This window comes from Chiloscyllium plagiosum, unplaced genomic scaffold (assembly GCF_037043375.1).
Source record: "Chiloscyllium plagiosum isolate Xiang-an unplaced genomic scaffold, Cpla_swu_hap1 HiC_scaffold_48, whole genome shotgun sequence".
NCBI lineage: Eukaryota > Metazoa > Chordata > Chondrichthyes > Orectolobiformes > Hemiscylliidae > Chiloscyllium > Chiloscyllium plagiosum.
The window spans coordinates 2320247-2337704 of record NW_028270186.1 but is presented as its reverse complement, the minus strand read 5'-3'; the positions used below and the strand labels follow the sequence as shown (position 1 = coordinate 2337704).

Here is a 17458-nt window from a genome sequence, read left to right as displayed (position 1 = left end):
TCGCTTAAATGTCCCCAATGACTCTGCTTCCACCACCACAGCTGGCAACGCATTCCATGCATTCACAACTCTCTGCGTAAAGAACCTACCTCTGACGTCTCCTTTATACCTTCCTCCTAATATTTTCAAACTATGACTTCTCATACTAGTCAATCCTGCCCTGGGGAAAAGTCTCTGGCTATTGACTCTATCTATCCTCTCATTATTTTGTACACTTCGATCAGGTCTCCTCTCTTCCTCCTTCTCTCCAAAGAGAAACGCCCAAACTTATTCAACCTTTCTTCATAAGACAATCCCTCCAGTCCATGCAGCATTCTGGTAAACCTTCTTTGCACCCTCTGTATCTTTCCTGTAGTAGGGCGACCAGAACTGGACACAATATTCCAAGTGTGGTCTCACCAGGGACTTGTAGAGCTGCAGCAAAACCTCGTGGCTCTTAAACTCAATCCCCCTGTTAATGAAAGCCAAAACACCATATGCTTTCTTCACAATCCTATCCACTTGGGTGGCAACTTTGAGGGATCTATGTACTTGCACACCAAGATCCCTCTGTTCCTCCACACTGCCAAGAATCCTGTCTTTAATCTTATATTCAGCTTTCGAGTTTGATCTTCCAAAATGAATCACTTTGCATTTATCCAGGTTGAACACCATCTGCCATTTCTCAGCCCAGCTCTGCATCCTGTCTATGTCGCCCTGCAGTCTGCTGTAGCCTTCTATACTATCGACGACACCTCCAATCTTTGTGTCATTGGCAAACTTACTAATCAATCCCTCAACCTCCTGATCCAGCTCATTTATAAAAACCACAAAGGCAGAGGCCCAAGAACAGAGCTCTGCAGTACCCCACTCGACACTGTCCTCCGAGCAGAATACTTTCCATCTACAACCATTCTCTGCCTTTCGTAAGCCAGCCAATTCTGAATCCAGATCGCCAAATCTCCCTGTTTCCCATACTTCCTGACTTTTTGAATGAAATTAGAACTTTATTCCAGATTTATTAATTAATTTACTTTAAATGCTCCTCAGCATAGATGGATTTAAAGTCTGGAATATGAGTCCTGACCTATGGATTACTGTCCAACAATATTATCATTTCACAACCATTCCCAGTGATGGGGAGACATTTTAGTTAATGGTGGCTAGAGACAGTTTACTATGCAGTGGACAGCTCTATCCAGACTTGATAACTCTTAACTTTATTGTCGTTGATTAATTGCAGGACAGAAGGAGATCATTCAACTCACAATGTCTGTGACAGATCTCCTTATGAGCTATTCACATTGTGCCATTCTGCCACCTTCTCACCTCAACCCTGTAAACCATTCCCTTTCAGAAAACAATTTAATTCTCTTGAATGCCTGCCTCCAACAAATTTTCAGGATTGCGCCCACATTCCTAAGAGCTTGTTGCATGAAATTATTCCTCCTGTTGCTATTGTTTCTTTTATCAATTACCTTAAAATTCTCTTTTGTTCTCAATTTTTTTCCTGCTTGGAACATTTTCCCCTCCTGCTCTGTTCAGACCCTCATTATTTTGAAATTCGCCAATGAATCTTTTTTTCAGCCTTCTCAAAGGATAGCAGCCGCAATCTCTCAAACATATCCTCATGTTTGAAGTAATGATTTGGAGATGCCGGTATTGGACTGGGGTGTACAAAGTTAAAAATCAGGTGGTGGAGGAGCGTCGCTCCTAAAGCTAGTGTGCTTCCAATTAAACCTGTTGGACTCTAACCTGGTGTTGTGTGATTTTTAACCTCATGATTGAAGTCCCTCATCCCTGAAATGATTTTGATAAATCTTCCCTGCAACCCACTGAATGTCTTCATACATTTCTTAAAGTCTGGTGCCCAGAATGGGATGCCAACTAGTGTTCTGTATGTTATGGATCAGGCCAGTTCCCCTCAAAACATTTCAAAAAAGTAGCCGAGACCCTAACTTTTCTAGTTGTGTTAAGCAAGTGGAGAGTGGAGATTCCAGGAGTGATTTCACTGGCCCAACCACTCGCTTTCAAACAAAACAGAATTTATTTTGCAAGATTACTAAATGAAACACAAGTAAAAGAGAACAGAATAAATACTAGCTTAACCTATCAGAAAATACGACAGATCCTCCCAATTTAATGATGCTGTTCCAAATACTTGTGACAATCCCCACAAACACCCCTTGGCACAAAAGATAAAATCAAACACAGGGTCCTTATAGGAAGAATGCCAGAGAGAGGGAGGACCAGCATGGACCTGCCTCCTTGGGTCCAGCAGTTTTGACAACTGACTGGCTGCTAAAATCAAATCGGAGAATGCTGAGTTGGGAGAACTGGCCACCCTATGTTCATTGTACTTTTTTTTAAAACTTGAAAGCTTTTTGCGTGACGCAGTATATGTTCGCCATAATTAAACTGGCTCTCAACCCTTCAAAGCTGGACCTCTACAGTCTATGTTTACAAACCCTCTGAAAAAAAAAAGCAAGGGCAACATAACCCTGTTAAGGGAGCATCATCATCACAGTATGTACAAGTTGAACAAAAGTCCCTTTCGTTATACTTGATGCCATTATAAACAGGATGCCAGATACTTTGTTCAGGGATCCCTTAACAGGCTCACCACCTTCAATAACGGATGCACCCAGGTCCCTCTGCACTCATACCCACTTTCAGAATTGTACCTTTCATTTTCTCATCTCCCCAGGTCCTTTACAAAATAGATTACAACAATGTTCTGCATAAAATCTCATCTGTTAAATGTCTGCTCATTCCACCAATCTATAAATTCTAGTCTGTGGTCCTGACGTCTACAAGTTTATGAATGATTTTTTTCAGAGGGCCAGGATTGAATGGTGAACTCACTTTTGCCGAATTATTTTTTGCTCTGATGACAGTGAATGGTTTACCTTGCTGGAAACTGTGATGGATACTCCAGTAGATGGCCAGGCACTGTTTCTCTTTCTTCATTGCTCGTTTGCATTGGCAGTCGAAGAGTGGGCTTTGTTGTAGTGCCACCATGGCAGCGATGCACTCGTTTTTGGCTTCAGGACCAAACAGCATGGCAGCCTTCCCCGCCAGACATTGCCGTAGGGTCCGGTAGCGGCTGCTGCAGCCAGGTTCAGCCGTACATAACTCATTGGCCCGAACGCAGTCCACTCTCCAGGTCCCCGGCAGGACAGGATCCCCAGCTGAACGCAGCACCTCATCTACACAATGGGGGAAGAAGCAGGGGAAGCAAAGATTTTGTTTTAAGCGGACACTGCAGCATGAATGCAATTCTATTAGAAATCTACGCAGATAATGTCATTAATTCATTGGCAGGAGCTGCTCACATAACCTTCACGAGCAAGATAACCAGGTCAGGTGTCAGGAAATCATTGACTGGAAAGCATTTGTGTCATCCTGACGAGCTAATAACCCATTGACATAAGCCTTTCATATATAACCTTAACTGGAAATATAACCAGGTAATATGTTATTAATCCACTGACAGGAACCTTTAAGACAATCCTAACTGGAAATTAACCATGAAATGTGTCATCAATCTTTGATGTTTATGCCTATTCAGAAACATAAATATTTAACAGATATAACAGATATAATGAGGCTAAACTGTAATTCCAGGTTGATTACCAGCGTCCCCATGCTAAGACAAATGTCACTCTATCCGGGCTTTGATTTCCGTTGGAGTAAGATCCCTTTTAAAAAGGACCCATTCAGCTTGGTTTGTTTGAACACTGGTAAATATTGGAGCCTGTGTTCTCGTTGAGCATCTGGAGATTAGCTTTATGCTCCTTTCCTGCACCACGCCTTTGGTGGCTCTCCCAGCCCCCAACCTACTCTCTCGCTACTTGCTTCTCCTGAACTCGCGTTCCCGTTCAAGAGCCACTCCGTGGAAATGCAAGTCTCAGAAATGCTCGAACTTTCACAATCCGTTCTTTGCAAAGACTTTCAAATTAGCTCTTACTCTCTCCCCACCCTCAAGTACGGAGAGGGAAGAAACGAGTGGGGGCATCAGATGGTGGAAGACCCAACATTTCTGAACCGTCGGCACTCACAGTCCCGCCACAGCAGAACTCCCGTTTCGGATTGAGTCTGGATCTCGAACAGAAACGCAACTCCTGGAGAATGAAGCGGAGGCTGGGTGCGTTGGGAGTGGAACTAAGCGATAACCCGGGGGTTGGTAAAGAAGGGAGGGCACAATTCGGAGGGTCAGGGAGTGAGGAAGATTTGCAGCAACTCGGAGTCATAGGGGAGCAGCAAGCTGCATTTCACTTTTATATTTGTCATCTCGTTTTATTTTACAAGTTCTTTCATCTGTCAGTTTCAACGTTTGAACTTGGGGAGTATAATATCTTCATATTTATTTTTGTTTTCATGAATGAAACCCAAATCCAATTCTAAATTCACGTTGTTTGCCGCCTTGATTATCGGGAACAGCTTTGAATGAGAGGACTGAATACATTGGATGAGTCTCATTAAAGCAAATTGATTGAATGAGTAGCATTCTCTTTTCAATCCTGCACTTGGGATTGATTAATTTTTACTGGAGTTTTGGGGTAGAGGAGTTAAAGGAGTCGGACAAAACATGGTACCTGTGTTCATTCAGTGGGGAAAAGCAGGAGATTGGCACTGGGTCATGACGTTCATTGCAGGAGTCGGTGCAGGGACGGTGGGCCGAATGGCCTTCACTGCTGACTCCACATTCCAGAGTTCACTTCTCTCCGTAATTCAGAGAAACTATTCAGCCTCGCCCGCTCTAAATGTTCACTTTGCTGTGCTATTAATGCAAAAGGAAACACCTTCACTGGTCAGCGGCCGGGGTTTTGTGTATGTGTGTGTTGGGGGGAGGGGGGGGGGGTCTCTGAGTTTAACCTCTTGTCATACACAGATATACATTGTCTCTGTCAATAACATCACAGCTGGTGAGTACCCGATAGACTCCGTGGATAGATTCCCAGCCCACAGTGGCACTGGTAAGCAATCGGGGAAGGTCTGGGAGCACTGGGAGCCGGTGAGTGCAGTCAGAAACGCTGTCTGTGCCAACACGAGCAGGTTCCCCCCACCTTCCCGTCCATTTGTTTACATTTATCCTTATTTCTCTCCAGATTACTTTCCCCTCAGCTCTGAAAATACTCAATCCAGCAGCTCCTGCTCGTCTTCTTGCTTTCTCCCTGTCCACATTTTGGGATCTTATTTTTATGACTCCACCTCCCTCCTCGGGACATCATTTTTTTCTTCCTCCAGACGTGTTTAGGTTGATATTTTAACGCTCACATTACACTGAGCTCCACCGTCCCTCTCTGTGCAGCTCCCGATTTCTGTCTCATTGTCTCCCTCCACCGTTCTCCCCTTGTGATTATGAACTTCACCTCTCCCAATGACATCTCCATTTACTCTCATCATTTAGACACAGAAACAGACCGTTCGGCCCAACTGCTCTATTCTAGTGTTCATGCGTCACAGCAGTCGCTTCTCACCCTGTCTTTCTTCTCGCCCAATCAGTGTTTCCTTCTATTCATTCTGATCCTGTGTTTGTCAAACTTCCACGTAAATATATCGTCCAACTTATTCCAAAGAGCCACATTTGCTATTTGCAGTATTTATCGTTGCAATAATCCCGCTTTAGTTGTTAGCATCAGCAATTTCTCGCACAAACAGGTTAAATGCTCAGTCTCGGCACTTCTGGTGAAATGAATTCCTTACAGATCTCACGCAGAGAAACAAAGATCCTTCACAGCGTTTATAATTTGTCTCCAGCTATCGCACTGGATGAAACAGACACTCGCTCGCTTTCAAGCCAGTGACTGTCGGACGACTTTGTAACCCCGTCTGGTTTGACGCTCACAGCCGCAAGAGCGGAATGGAGATGGATCATTTGGCATTTTATCCTGCCCTGCTCTAACCGCCAGCCCCCTCCGCTGCCCCCCCCCCCCCCCTTCTCAATCTCCGCGTTCGTCAGTGAGCTATCCCTCGACTCTGTCCCGTCACTGTCCCTGAAACTCCATTTCATGAAGCGACTTTCCCCTGGTCCCCCAGTCAGTTGACTTTCTGTCTGAGCACCTGACACTTGGTCTCCGCTCCCTCCTAAATTCGCCAACAGGCAGAATATTGTTGGAACGATTCACTCACCTATAAAAATCAGAAAGATGAAGAGGTTTACACAGATCATGGTAGATTCTCAGCAGATTTGGCGTTGACTTTTGGAATGGTTTAACCTCTTGGTGAGAGGAGGATTTTAACTGAACTGGAAACTGACATCAGTCTCTCAGTCCACTGATGATGCCCCTTGGATTCCACATTGAAACGAGCGTGCAGCCATCTCCCAGCTCACATTCCTCATACAACACGCATAACATTCGCATTGGAGGAGTTACTATCCCTATGACTGTGAGAGACTAGATTGATTTTTAAAAAAAAAATATCACTCCTGGCAAAAGCGATCGGTCCAGTTCGCAGCGTCGGCTAAATCTTCCGGCTCCCCACACGGCTCCTCACTTCCAACGACCTTCTCAAATAGTGTCTCCTACTGTGCAATCCCCTTAAAGCGGACACTCCCGCCACTCCAGTCTTGCAATTTCTGTTGGGCTTGCGTCCAGGCTCAGCTCCAGGCGGAATTAAAATGCCTTCATTGCCAACTGTGGTCCGCTGTCCCCTCTTAATTTGATGTATTGAATTCGTCCAGCTCTCCGCCAGCTCTCACAGCTGGGCAGGGACGTCTCCTTTAAGAGGGGTTCTGGTGATCACAAGGAATGGAAATGATAACTTGGTTTATAGATCTTTGCTGAGAATGAGAGCATCGATTCTCTTTCCCACCGGAGCCTGACTCCTATTTGAAGCTCAGTTGCAATTAACTTCATGAAAATCCTGGCATTGCCTTCCTTCTCCTGTGCAGCTGAGATCTGGAGCAAAAACTTGACTCTCGTGGACTGGGCGGGCAGGAGAGAAAATCCAGGTTTCCAACACCGCTTTGCCTCTGTCCCAGTGAATCGCTATGTGTACAGAGAGAAAGATGAGCTCTCACCGAACCCTGGTCGGCGGGATACAGCGAGACCTCGAGGGAAATGGGGGGCACTTCCTTCCTCCAGACTGTTCCTTTCGGTCGGGGAGGGGAGGGGAGCTGGCTGAGGTCTCAGGGTAACCTGGAGAACAAAGACGAGAGAAGCAGTTGGCGTCAGAATGAACGCAAGCAAGAGGCTCGGACTGAACGTGTGTGCGAGACAGAAAGCTCAGCATTAGCCCTGAGTGGAAATTGGAGAGAGTGTGCTGTAGATGGCTGGAGCACATTACTTTGTCCATTCCCTTCTTCAAATCACTGGCGCTATTTTACGGAATTTTATTGTGGTGTTATGTTTTATTCCATTTTGCATCTATCCCTTCTCCGGGTTGTTTTTTTCGTTTCTTTTAACTCTTTCCTTTTAATTGCTCCTTATTTTCTCAGAATCAATTCCGAATCTCCCTCCAGCCCTCATTCATCTGTGGTTACCCCTTTCCGCGGTGTTACCCGGTGTCCCAAGACGATTGTGAAAACAAATGCTCAGTGTCCTTGGCCGAATTCTCACCTCTTGGCCAAAGTGTTCCACTGCCGGACTGGAGGAACGCTGCACTGTCAGAGGAACCATTTTTGAGATGTTAAATCCTGGCCCCATTTGCCCTTTCTTGGGGTAAATGTAACATTACCCACTGCCACTCTTGAAAGGAGACCAACAGCTCATGTTGCACCTTTAATTTAAAGAAAAGTCCCAATGCAGAATAGGAAAGGAGGAAAATTCTCCCCCAGTTTCCCAGCCAATATTTATCCTTCAAACAATTAACACTTTACTGTTTGTCGGGTTCTTCTGTGCACAAATTGGTTGCCGCATATCCTGTGGTACAACAGTGACTCTATTTAGTGATATGCCCATAATAGAAGACAGTCACCAACAGGTTATTCATAAAATACTGCTTCACTGGAAAAGTGATGAGAATATGGAAGTTGTTAGGACAGGGAGTGTTTAAAATTAATTCGAGTAATAGACACACAGAGACGTAGAGCATGGAAACAGACCCTTCAGTCCAACTCATCCATGCTGACCAGATATCCTAAATTAATCTAGTCCCATTTGCCAGCACCTGGCCCATGTCCCTCTAAACCCTTCCTTTTCATATACACATCCAGATGCCTTTTAAATGTTGTAATTGTACCAACCTCCACCACTTCCCCTGGCAGCTCATTCCATATACACACCACCCTCTGTGTGAAAAAGTTATCCCTTAGGTCCCTTTTATATCTTTCTCCCCTCACCTGAACCTATGCCCTTTAGTTCTGGAGTCCCCGATCCCAGGGAAAAGACATTGTCTATTTATTCTATCCATGCCCCTCGCGATTTTATGAGAAACTTGGACAAGCAAATGAGAGACAAGGGGGTGGAGGGTTACGATGGTACATTTACTGGAGGAAAGGTGGGATGAGGCTTGAGCAGATCATTCGCTTTGGAATGACCTGTTTCTGTGCTATACATCGAATTTAATTCATGGTTTGTGAAGTATTTTAAGACAACCTAAGGTTGTGATGGTTGCACTATAAATATGAATATTTTGCTCTTTATTTTGTTTCCTTCAAACTCGCCTCGGAGCTCACTTTGCAACTCCAGTAGAGAAAGCATCAGAATAAATTAACCGGATAATTCCAGGGAAGGGGTGAAATATGGCTAGTAATTATTTAATAATAGGACTGAACACTGGCCTGAGAGTGACCTCTAGCGTACAATTACATACACAATCAGTCCAGGGATTCCATAAGGCGTTAAGTAATCACAGATGGAAGGTATGTCATGCTCTCAGAGCCAGGGACTCTAAGAATCATTCTTTCCTTGAAGGGTTAGAAATTATTCGACAGTTCGGGTTGTAAGAGTGGCAGAGATTGCCAGTCAGCCAAGTCATGGAGAAAACATTGAAGCCTCTGCCATCATTAGCTGTAACTCCAGGCAACAGCACACATAGAATAATGTGTGCTGCTCCGGCAGATCAGACTCCTTGAGTCAACTGTAACACACTACCACTTGCTGTACTAAGGGTGTGGTATGCTGCTGAGAAAAAGAAGGGACCTTCCTTTTGCAATCTGGGAAGGAGCGTGAAGGAGCTTGGATGAAGCCTTTCACCTCCATTCCAGGTCTCGGGAATCAGGAGTTAACCAGGCGTTTATAACATCTTATTTTTAAATTGACTCAAAAATAAATCGGTATCAAAAGTTATTTATTTATTACTAATTTAGCTCATTACCATCTGCATATTTTCCTTCAATATGGAGATTAGTTTCTCTACAGTATGGAAACAGGCCCATCAAGTCCACACTGACCCTCCAAGGAGTAACCCACCGAGACCCATTCCCCTACCCTATGTTTCCCTTTGACTAATGCACCTGTGCGATTTAGCATGGCACCTTGACGTGCACATCTTTGGATTGAACCCGTAGGGGACGTGGGGAAGGACTCCACACAGACAGCTGCCCAAGGTGGGACTCGAACCGAGAGCCATGGCGCTGTGAGGCATCAGTGCTAACTACTGAGCCACCGTGCCGCCCCGTGTAATCTGTATTATTTTCTGTTTTTTTTCTAAATGTAGCCAGTGTTCAAGTTTATCCCCATCTTTTTTTTTCATCAGGGACTATGAAGTTAGTGAAACTATTGGCTCATACTGAGATATAATTCTGAGTCTCGTGGATGGGGGAGTGTGTGTGGGTGAGACGAGAGGGTTTTGAGTGTGAGTTATGTATCGATGTGTGGACACATCGGATTGTGTGTTTGGCTGTATTTTCATGTCGGTTTGTTTTTCTGGAGGATACTGTGGATGCAAGCAAGCACGCGAAATATCGTTTATTTGAGTTTTGTGTGTGTGAGCGTGTGTGTGAGTGTGCTTCGATCGGACAACCCCTTGTATTTAGGGTATGAGTCTCGACAATGATATAATAGAACGCTTATACCATGTGTCTGCTGTCACTCCTCCTGACTGCACATTTAAACTCGTTACATGTGAATTTATTAACTCTCACACTCAGTTCCATACAGTCAATCACTTAAGCACACACAACAGTCATATTCCCACACACAAAGTCGCAGAGATGTTTAAACACACGTGTGCTGTTAAATGGACTTGACCCGGGTGACGTCCAGGAGTAGACATGGATCCTTTTGTTTAGCAGATTTATTCGAGAATGCAGCTTTGCACGTCTCTGCCTCCGATCGACCAACACAATATCCCTGCGGTTTTCTTCATGCATGCAAGATACTTCTTCTTAGCAAGCCTTTCTACCGAATAAAAGTCACGCGGATTATGGAATCTTGAAATAAAAACAGAAAGTGTTGGAAAACGTCAGCAGGTCTGGTAGCATTTTCGTGAGAGGAAAAAAGAGTTAACCATTCTGGAGCAGTGAAAAGTGATGGATTCTATGCTTTGAAAAAGGCGGGGTGGGTGGTGGTTGGAGACGGGGAAGCAAATGGAACAGGTGGTGGGGAGTTTTACAGCCCAAGGCAAAGTGGGCGGTAATGGTCGGTGGAGGAGAGATGATAGTCGGTGGGATTCGCAAAGAGGTAATCTTTGTTGGGAGTGGTGAAGAGGGGGACGTTGGGCTCGTCAGGCTCCTTGTAATCAAAACGGAGAACAAAGTTCATGGTCTGAAATTGTGGAAGTCAGTGCTGAATCCTGAAATCTGTAAAATGCCTCGTTTTGTGCTGAACTTTAACAATACAATTAACAGAAAATTAATATGTATGCATTTGAACGTGGATTGGATACTGAGCTGTCAATTCTTTTGACTTCACCATTCACCTACCCAAGTGACAAAAACACTGAGTTATTGTTGTGCTTTCCTTTCACCGAGCAGAGCAGTAACCATGGTAGGAAGCTGGGTCCTTGCTGAGTGTCATGGACAGTCAGGTGTTGGCCCACTGAAACTTAGCAACCCAAGTGACTGAAAATTGTCTTGTGCACACTTAAGAAATTCCTCTCCATCTAAACCTTTAACACTATGGCAGTCCCAGTCGATGTTTGGAAAGTTAAAATCCCCTACCATAACCACCATATTATTCTTACAGATAGCTGAGATCTCCTTACAAGTTTGTTTCTCAATTTCCCTCTGACTATTGGGGGGGTCTATAATACAATCCCAATTAGGTGATCATCCCTTTCTTATTTCTCAGTTCCACCCAAATAACTTCCCTGGATGTATTTCCAGGAATATCCTCCCTCACTACAGCTGTAATGCTATCCCTTATCAAAAATGCCACTCCCCCTCCTCTTTTGCCTCCCTTTCTATCCTTCCTGTAGCATTTGTATCCTGGAACATTCAGCTGCCAGTCCTGCCCTTCCCTGAGCCATGTTTCCATAATTGCTGTGATATCCCAGTCCCATGTTCCTAACCATGCCCTGAGTTCATCTGTCTTCCTACCTTGTCCCTGCCTGCCTTGACTGTTTGACTCATGTCAGTTCTCAGCTGTACCCGTCTCAGATCGATTGCGAAGACAACTGGGAAAAATCACACCGTAAGTGGGGTGGAACATTAAATGTTTTTTTATCAATGGAAGATATGAGCACTCTTTATGGAATAATAGATTAGGTACTTGATCTAAATGGAATAGTTATGAGACAGTGGATATTAGTGCCCTGCAGTCTTTTTCACTGTATAATTCACATTATCTTCATGTCATCATCACAAAAGCTGTCATTGCTGTAATCTGATGGTCCTAAAATCATTAACATAACCATAGTATAAACAAGAAGGAAGAGGTGAAATATATCACATGGGGCATTTAGTGTGAGAAGACATGCTCATTTATCTCAGCAATGTTCCCATATTAATTTATTTCATGAATACTTTATGAAGGTTCATATATAAACTACAGACACAAACTAAATAACTGCCTTTGGGAGTAATTCCTTTGTATTTATAATATTCCTGTCATGTAATTAATATTTAAAGACAATGGAACTTCATCAGTGTGAGTGAAACAATTACAGAGAATTGTGCGTGTGCATGTGCACCCATCTGTCTAAAGCCAGACTGACTTCCTCAACCACAGGAAATAGTCAGGAAAATGGACGTCAGGAATTTTCTGAGACGGGCAAGAGCTAAATACCTTGCTAGTTTCCATGGAGTGATTTAGCTCCCTTCCTGAAGCCATTTATAAATGCCACATTCCTGAAGTCAGAAGTGAGAGGTAGGGGTTCTTTTTCCCCTAAATCCATGGGATGAATGCATGCATGGAATCTTCATGAAGGCAGAAAAATCCCATCAGCTTTTAACAGATGCTGAAGATCTAAAGTAAAAAATAGTCCTGGGGAAACTCAGCAAATCTGGGAGCATCTGCAGAGAGAGAAACAGAGTTAACATTTCAAGACCAATGCAACTTCTCTGGAAACTAGTATTTAATATCTGTACTGGATTGCAGACTTTGGTGTTTTTCATTCAGTTCTGGTTCATTGCAGCTTTCTCACTGAGATTAATTCATCCCTGTGTTCTCCTTCTGAAATACGGTACGCTAAATGCTTTTTATAGTTCCCCTACCTTTATAAAAGGCCACTATTGAAAAGAAATTCCAGTATCAGATCATCTGCTCCAGTCAGTCATCTACAAACTATGACAGTCAGTGTTACACAAAAAGATTTCTGTAAGTCAACAAAAGTCAAAGTGTACAGTGCATATATACCACCACAGTCCTGAACTGCAATGATACCTGGACCATGTATCAGCGCCATATGAAGTCATAATTAGAATGCAAAACAAATTCCATATGTCTACTGCACTTTCCAGATTCAGCGGGAGGGATTAGTAAATAAACACTTGTGTCCTCCTTGAAACCAGCCCTTGAAAAGCTCCTGCAAAATCTTCTGTATGGACCGTAAACTGTAATCAAATGGACGAAAAGCACCTCCCTGCCAGCTGTTTTGTCAACTTGCAAATGGCCAGTACACTGGGGAGGACAATGAAAATGTTCAAAAGACATCCTGAAGCTCTCCTGGAAGTGTGGCAGCACTGGAAGGAACTTTATGTCAACTATTCATCAATGACAACATCTTGATTGTCAAGCTGCTTCACACAAGTCATGACGTTTTGATGATGAGGCTGGATGGTGGCTGAGAATGAAAGTAAAGGAATCAAACCCTGCACTCCAGTTTCAACTACGTTGTTGGACATCCAACTCGACATGCCCAAACATCTGTGGTTGAGAATTGACCTGTTTTGTCGTTTAAGGATCTACAGGAAGAACTCAGGTCTCTGAGCCACTGTCATGCACCAAATGAGGAATAGCTGCTAATGACAAGAACAAAGTATTTGTACAAGGACAGAAGAGCGAGTATGTATTTATGCATCCTTTCTGATTTTAATCATTAACAGAGTTCTTTCTCCTCATCCAAGGTCACCACAGTTCTGAACGTGTGTCGACAAACCAGTTGACTTACACTTTACTTTTCCTTTAACATTTTGGTGCTGCTCAAGGTGATGGATTGGAATGGTGAAGAATAGAAACTTCCTACTTCAGGCGTCGGGTCTGTGGGAGCATTACAAACTCTGACGTCAGGTAACTTTGCCTTGTGCAGATAAAGCTTTGATTCCTCTACTCCAACCTCAGAAGCACATCAGTGTCCACACCAGCTATCTGTGGACCATGAGTGTGATCAATAAGAACTGGTGTACCATGCACAGTTTTAGTCTCCTTAGTTAAAGAAGGATATATTTGCATTGAAAGCAGAGAGTGTTTTCTGATCTCGGCACAGTCCATTCAATTTGGGATTGAGACAATAGCAATAGAGACAGCCCAATCAATCACTTGCACCTACTTCATTGATAGTTTCTAATCAACTGGTTCAGAGATATTATTCCACATCTCTGGATCAGGTTAGACTTGAACCCAGGGCACTTGGTGCAGAAATAGGGACACTATCACTGCACCACAAGCACTTTGCACAGAATACGTTCTTTACAACACAGATCTTTTGGCCTCAAGGTTGAGACACTGCCACTGCACCACAGACTCCCAATCATCCTTTTAGGTATTTTCAATGAATCCATTCCAAGTTGCTATGACACATGTATGAAACAGGCCACATTTGAACTTGCTTCTCATAGTTAAGAGGTAAGGGACAGTATTACTGCACCACAAGAATAAGATCTTTATCTGAACTCTCTCCATCTGTTTGTTGATCTCATGTTTAATTATATTATTTTAGCACTTTCTTAACAGGGAGTACAAGCCTGGTTAATGTGATTTTTCCTCAGAGTCTAAACTTTGAATCCTTGGTCATGCTCTGGTGCGTTTGTACTGAACGCTCTTCAGGGTCTGCAGGTCCTTTTGGAAGTGTCCTGCTCAGAGCTGTACACACTGCTCCCTGTATACATTTCAGCCTCTAGTTAGAAATGTCAGTGTGGACATAGGTGAAGAGTTCTTTTTGTATCCTATCTGATAGGAGAAAGTGAGGACTGCAGATGCTGGAGAGTAAAAGTTGACAAAGCGTGGCTCTGGAAAAGGCACAGCAGGTCAGGCAGCATCCAAGGCACAAAAGAGTCGACACTTCAGTCCTGAGGAAGCATTATGCCCAAAACATCAACTCTCTTCTCCTCGGATGCTGCCTGACCTGCTGTGCTTTTTCTCGGGCCACACTGTATCAACTGTGTATCCTCTGTCATGCACATCATCAACGCAGACAATGATTGGAGTTATCAACAGTGATTTATGACACAAAAGGAGGCTATTCCATCCACTGATTGTTTTTGACATGCAGTCACTTTTTATGCCAACATATGTAGTGGCCAGTTCGGGTAGAGTGAGATCTCACAAGGTGTGAATAAATAAATGACCTGCTAACATGTTTTTTGAATGATTGAAAAATTATCTACGGATCCAGAATATAAAGGGAGCTTCCTAACAGGATGGCTGTATCTTTCATGTTACCTTGAATTGGCAGGTGGTCTCAGTGTATCATCTTGTTGGAAGAACAATCCCTCAGACAACACAACACACCCTCTGCACTGCACTGAAGTGTCAAACGAGAGTGCATTTTGAATGCACAGCCATAACATAATCATTCTGTTTACAGGAGACTTCTTATCCCATAATGTGGGTGCTAGCTCCATGAAAGAGTGATCCAGTTAGTTTCTCATGAGTAAGCAGAACATTGTACACTCTGCATCTAAATTTAAACAGAAAATGTTGGAGTAATTTAGCAGGTTAAGGCAGTATCTGTGGAGAGAGAAAAACAGAGGTGATGTCTCACATTTGTAACTTTTCATCAGAACTGGAAGAGGTTTGCAATGTAACAGGTTTTGAGCAAAGAGTGGTTGGAACAAGGGCTAAAGATAAGTCTGTGATAGGTTGGTACTCCAGGGTCTAAGGGAGTGGTGCTGGGGCAAGAAAAGAAGGAAATTAACAAAAAATATGCTTCCAGCAGGTGTGCTGCTGACTGAAAGAGAAAAGAAAAATGGAAACATTGCTAACAAAACAAACGCACGCTGAGCTTTTGACTGGAAATTGTAAAACACCATGTCAGGTCCGAACGAGTCCAGAGTTTAATTGCGAGCTGAAGTTCTCTTCTTCAAGATTCCTTTGAGCTTCACTGGAACACCGCAGCAGGCTAAGGACGGGGATGTCAGCATGATAGCAAAGTGGAGAATTAAAACGAAGGCCAATTAGTCCCTATCCTCCTGCTTTTTCCCCACAGTCCGAGAAAAATTTTCAAACTGAAAGGTTTTCAGAGTAACCAATAATCACCCAGACTTTGAGAAGTAGGTGGTTTAAAAGAATGCGGACTTTTCTGTTTTAAAACACAAACCTATCTTCCCTCTTCATAGATTTTCAGCTCCACAAATTGAAACATCATATTTGACCAGTGTCTACACTACCACACGATCGCACCTTTTCTCCTCTCTGGCAGCATTTACTTGAGAATTGGACATTGAACAGGTAGTTTTTCTTGGACAACCGATTCTGTGCAGCCAACCAGATTATTTTTTTTAACAAAATTGCCTGCTGATTACTGATACAGAAAAAAACTAAGTGGAATTGATCAAAAAGTGGGTTGCTGTTAGGAAGCTCCCTTTATATTCTGGATCCGTAGATAATTTTTCAATCATTCAAAAAACATGTTAGCAGGTCATTTATTTATTCACACCTTGTGAGATCTCACTCGACCCGAACTGGCCACTACATATGTTGGCATAAAAAGTGACTGCATGTCAAAAACAATCAGTGGATGGAATAGCCTCCTTTTGTGTCATAAATCACTGTTGATAACTCCAATCATTGTCTGCGTTGATGATGTGCATGACAGAGGATACACAGTTGATACAGTGTGGCCCGAGAAAAAGCACAGCAGGTCAGGCAGCATCCGAGGAGAAGAGAGTTGATGTTTTGGGCATAGTGCTTCCTCAGGACTGAAGTGTCGACTCTTTTGTGCCTTGGATGCTGCCTGACCTGCTGTGCCTTTTCCAGAGCCATTCCTGAAGAAGGGCCTGTGCCCGAAACGTCGAATCTCCTGATCCCTGGATGCTGCCTGACCTACTGTGCTGTTCCAGCAATAAAGTTTCAACTTTGATCTCCAGCATCTGCAGACCTCACTTTCTCCCCTTTTATATCTTTCCCTGTCACCCTAAACCTATGCCCTTTAGTTCTGGACTCCCACACCCTTGGGCAAAGACTTTGCCTATTTACCCTACCTATGCCCCTCATGATTTTATAAACCTCTATAAGGTCACCCCTCAGCCTCCAATTATCCAAGGACAACAGCACCAGCCTATTCAGCCTCGCCCTACAGCTCAAATCCACCAACCCGATGCCACTGAAGAATGCAGTACTGTTGGAGATGCTCTCTTTCAGATGACACATGAAATCTAGTCTCAGCATATCTTCTCAGGTCAATCTAAAAGAAGCTAAGGCCAGTATTTCAAGGAAGAGAAGGGAAGGTTTCCCTGGTGTGCTCGGCAATATTTATTGTTTATGAACACTGCTAATTGAACCAATCTGCTCATTGTTACATTGCTGTTTGCATGAGCATGCTATGCACAAATTGGCTGCCAGCTTTCAAAGAAACATCAGTGACAACAATTCATTGAGTCCTTCTCTTCACATTCATTCACAGGGATATGGGTATCTTTGGCTCAGCCAGAATTTATTGTCCATCCCTTGAAAAGGTGGTGGTGAACTGAACCACTGGAGACAATGCTGTGTAGGTAGATCCACAGCACTGTAAGGAAGAGCATTCCAGAACTTTGACCCAGTGACAGTGAAGGAATGGTGATATATTGCCAAGCCAGGATGGTGAGTGGCTTGGAGGGAACTTGCAGCTGAATGGTTTTCCCATGTATCAGCTGCTTTGTATAAGTCATAGATTTGGAAGGTGCTGTCCAAAGATCTATGGTGAGTTCCTGTAATGCATCTTGTATACAGTACAATTTGCTGACACTGTGCATCAGTGGTCGTGGGACTGAACACTGAAAGTGCTAGAT

At 43.6% G+C, this 17458-nt stretch overlaps 1 protein-coding gene across 1 annotated transcript in view; it reads right to left on the bottom strand.

The window, feature by feature from the left end:
- Positions 1-8632, bottom strand: part of LOC122543017 (GDNF family receptor alpha-2-like) — a 318753-nt gene extending 310121 nt beyond the window's left edge. The window contains exons 1-2 of the mRNA XM_043681193.2: positions 6115-8632; positions 2889-3188 (exon numbers count right to left, since the gene is read on the bottom strand). Of these exons, the coding sequence (XP_043537128.1) occupies positions 2889-3188; positions 6115-6154 (340 nt within the window). The 5' untranslated portion in view covers positions 6155-8632. The remainder of the gene's footprint in view (positions 1-2888; positions 3189-6114) is intronic.
- Between the last annotated feature and the right edge of the window lie 8826 nt (positions 8633-17458).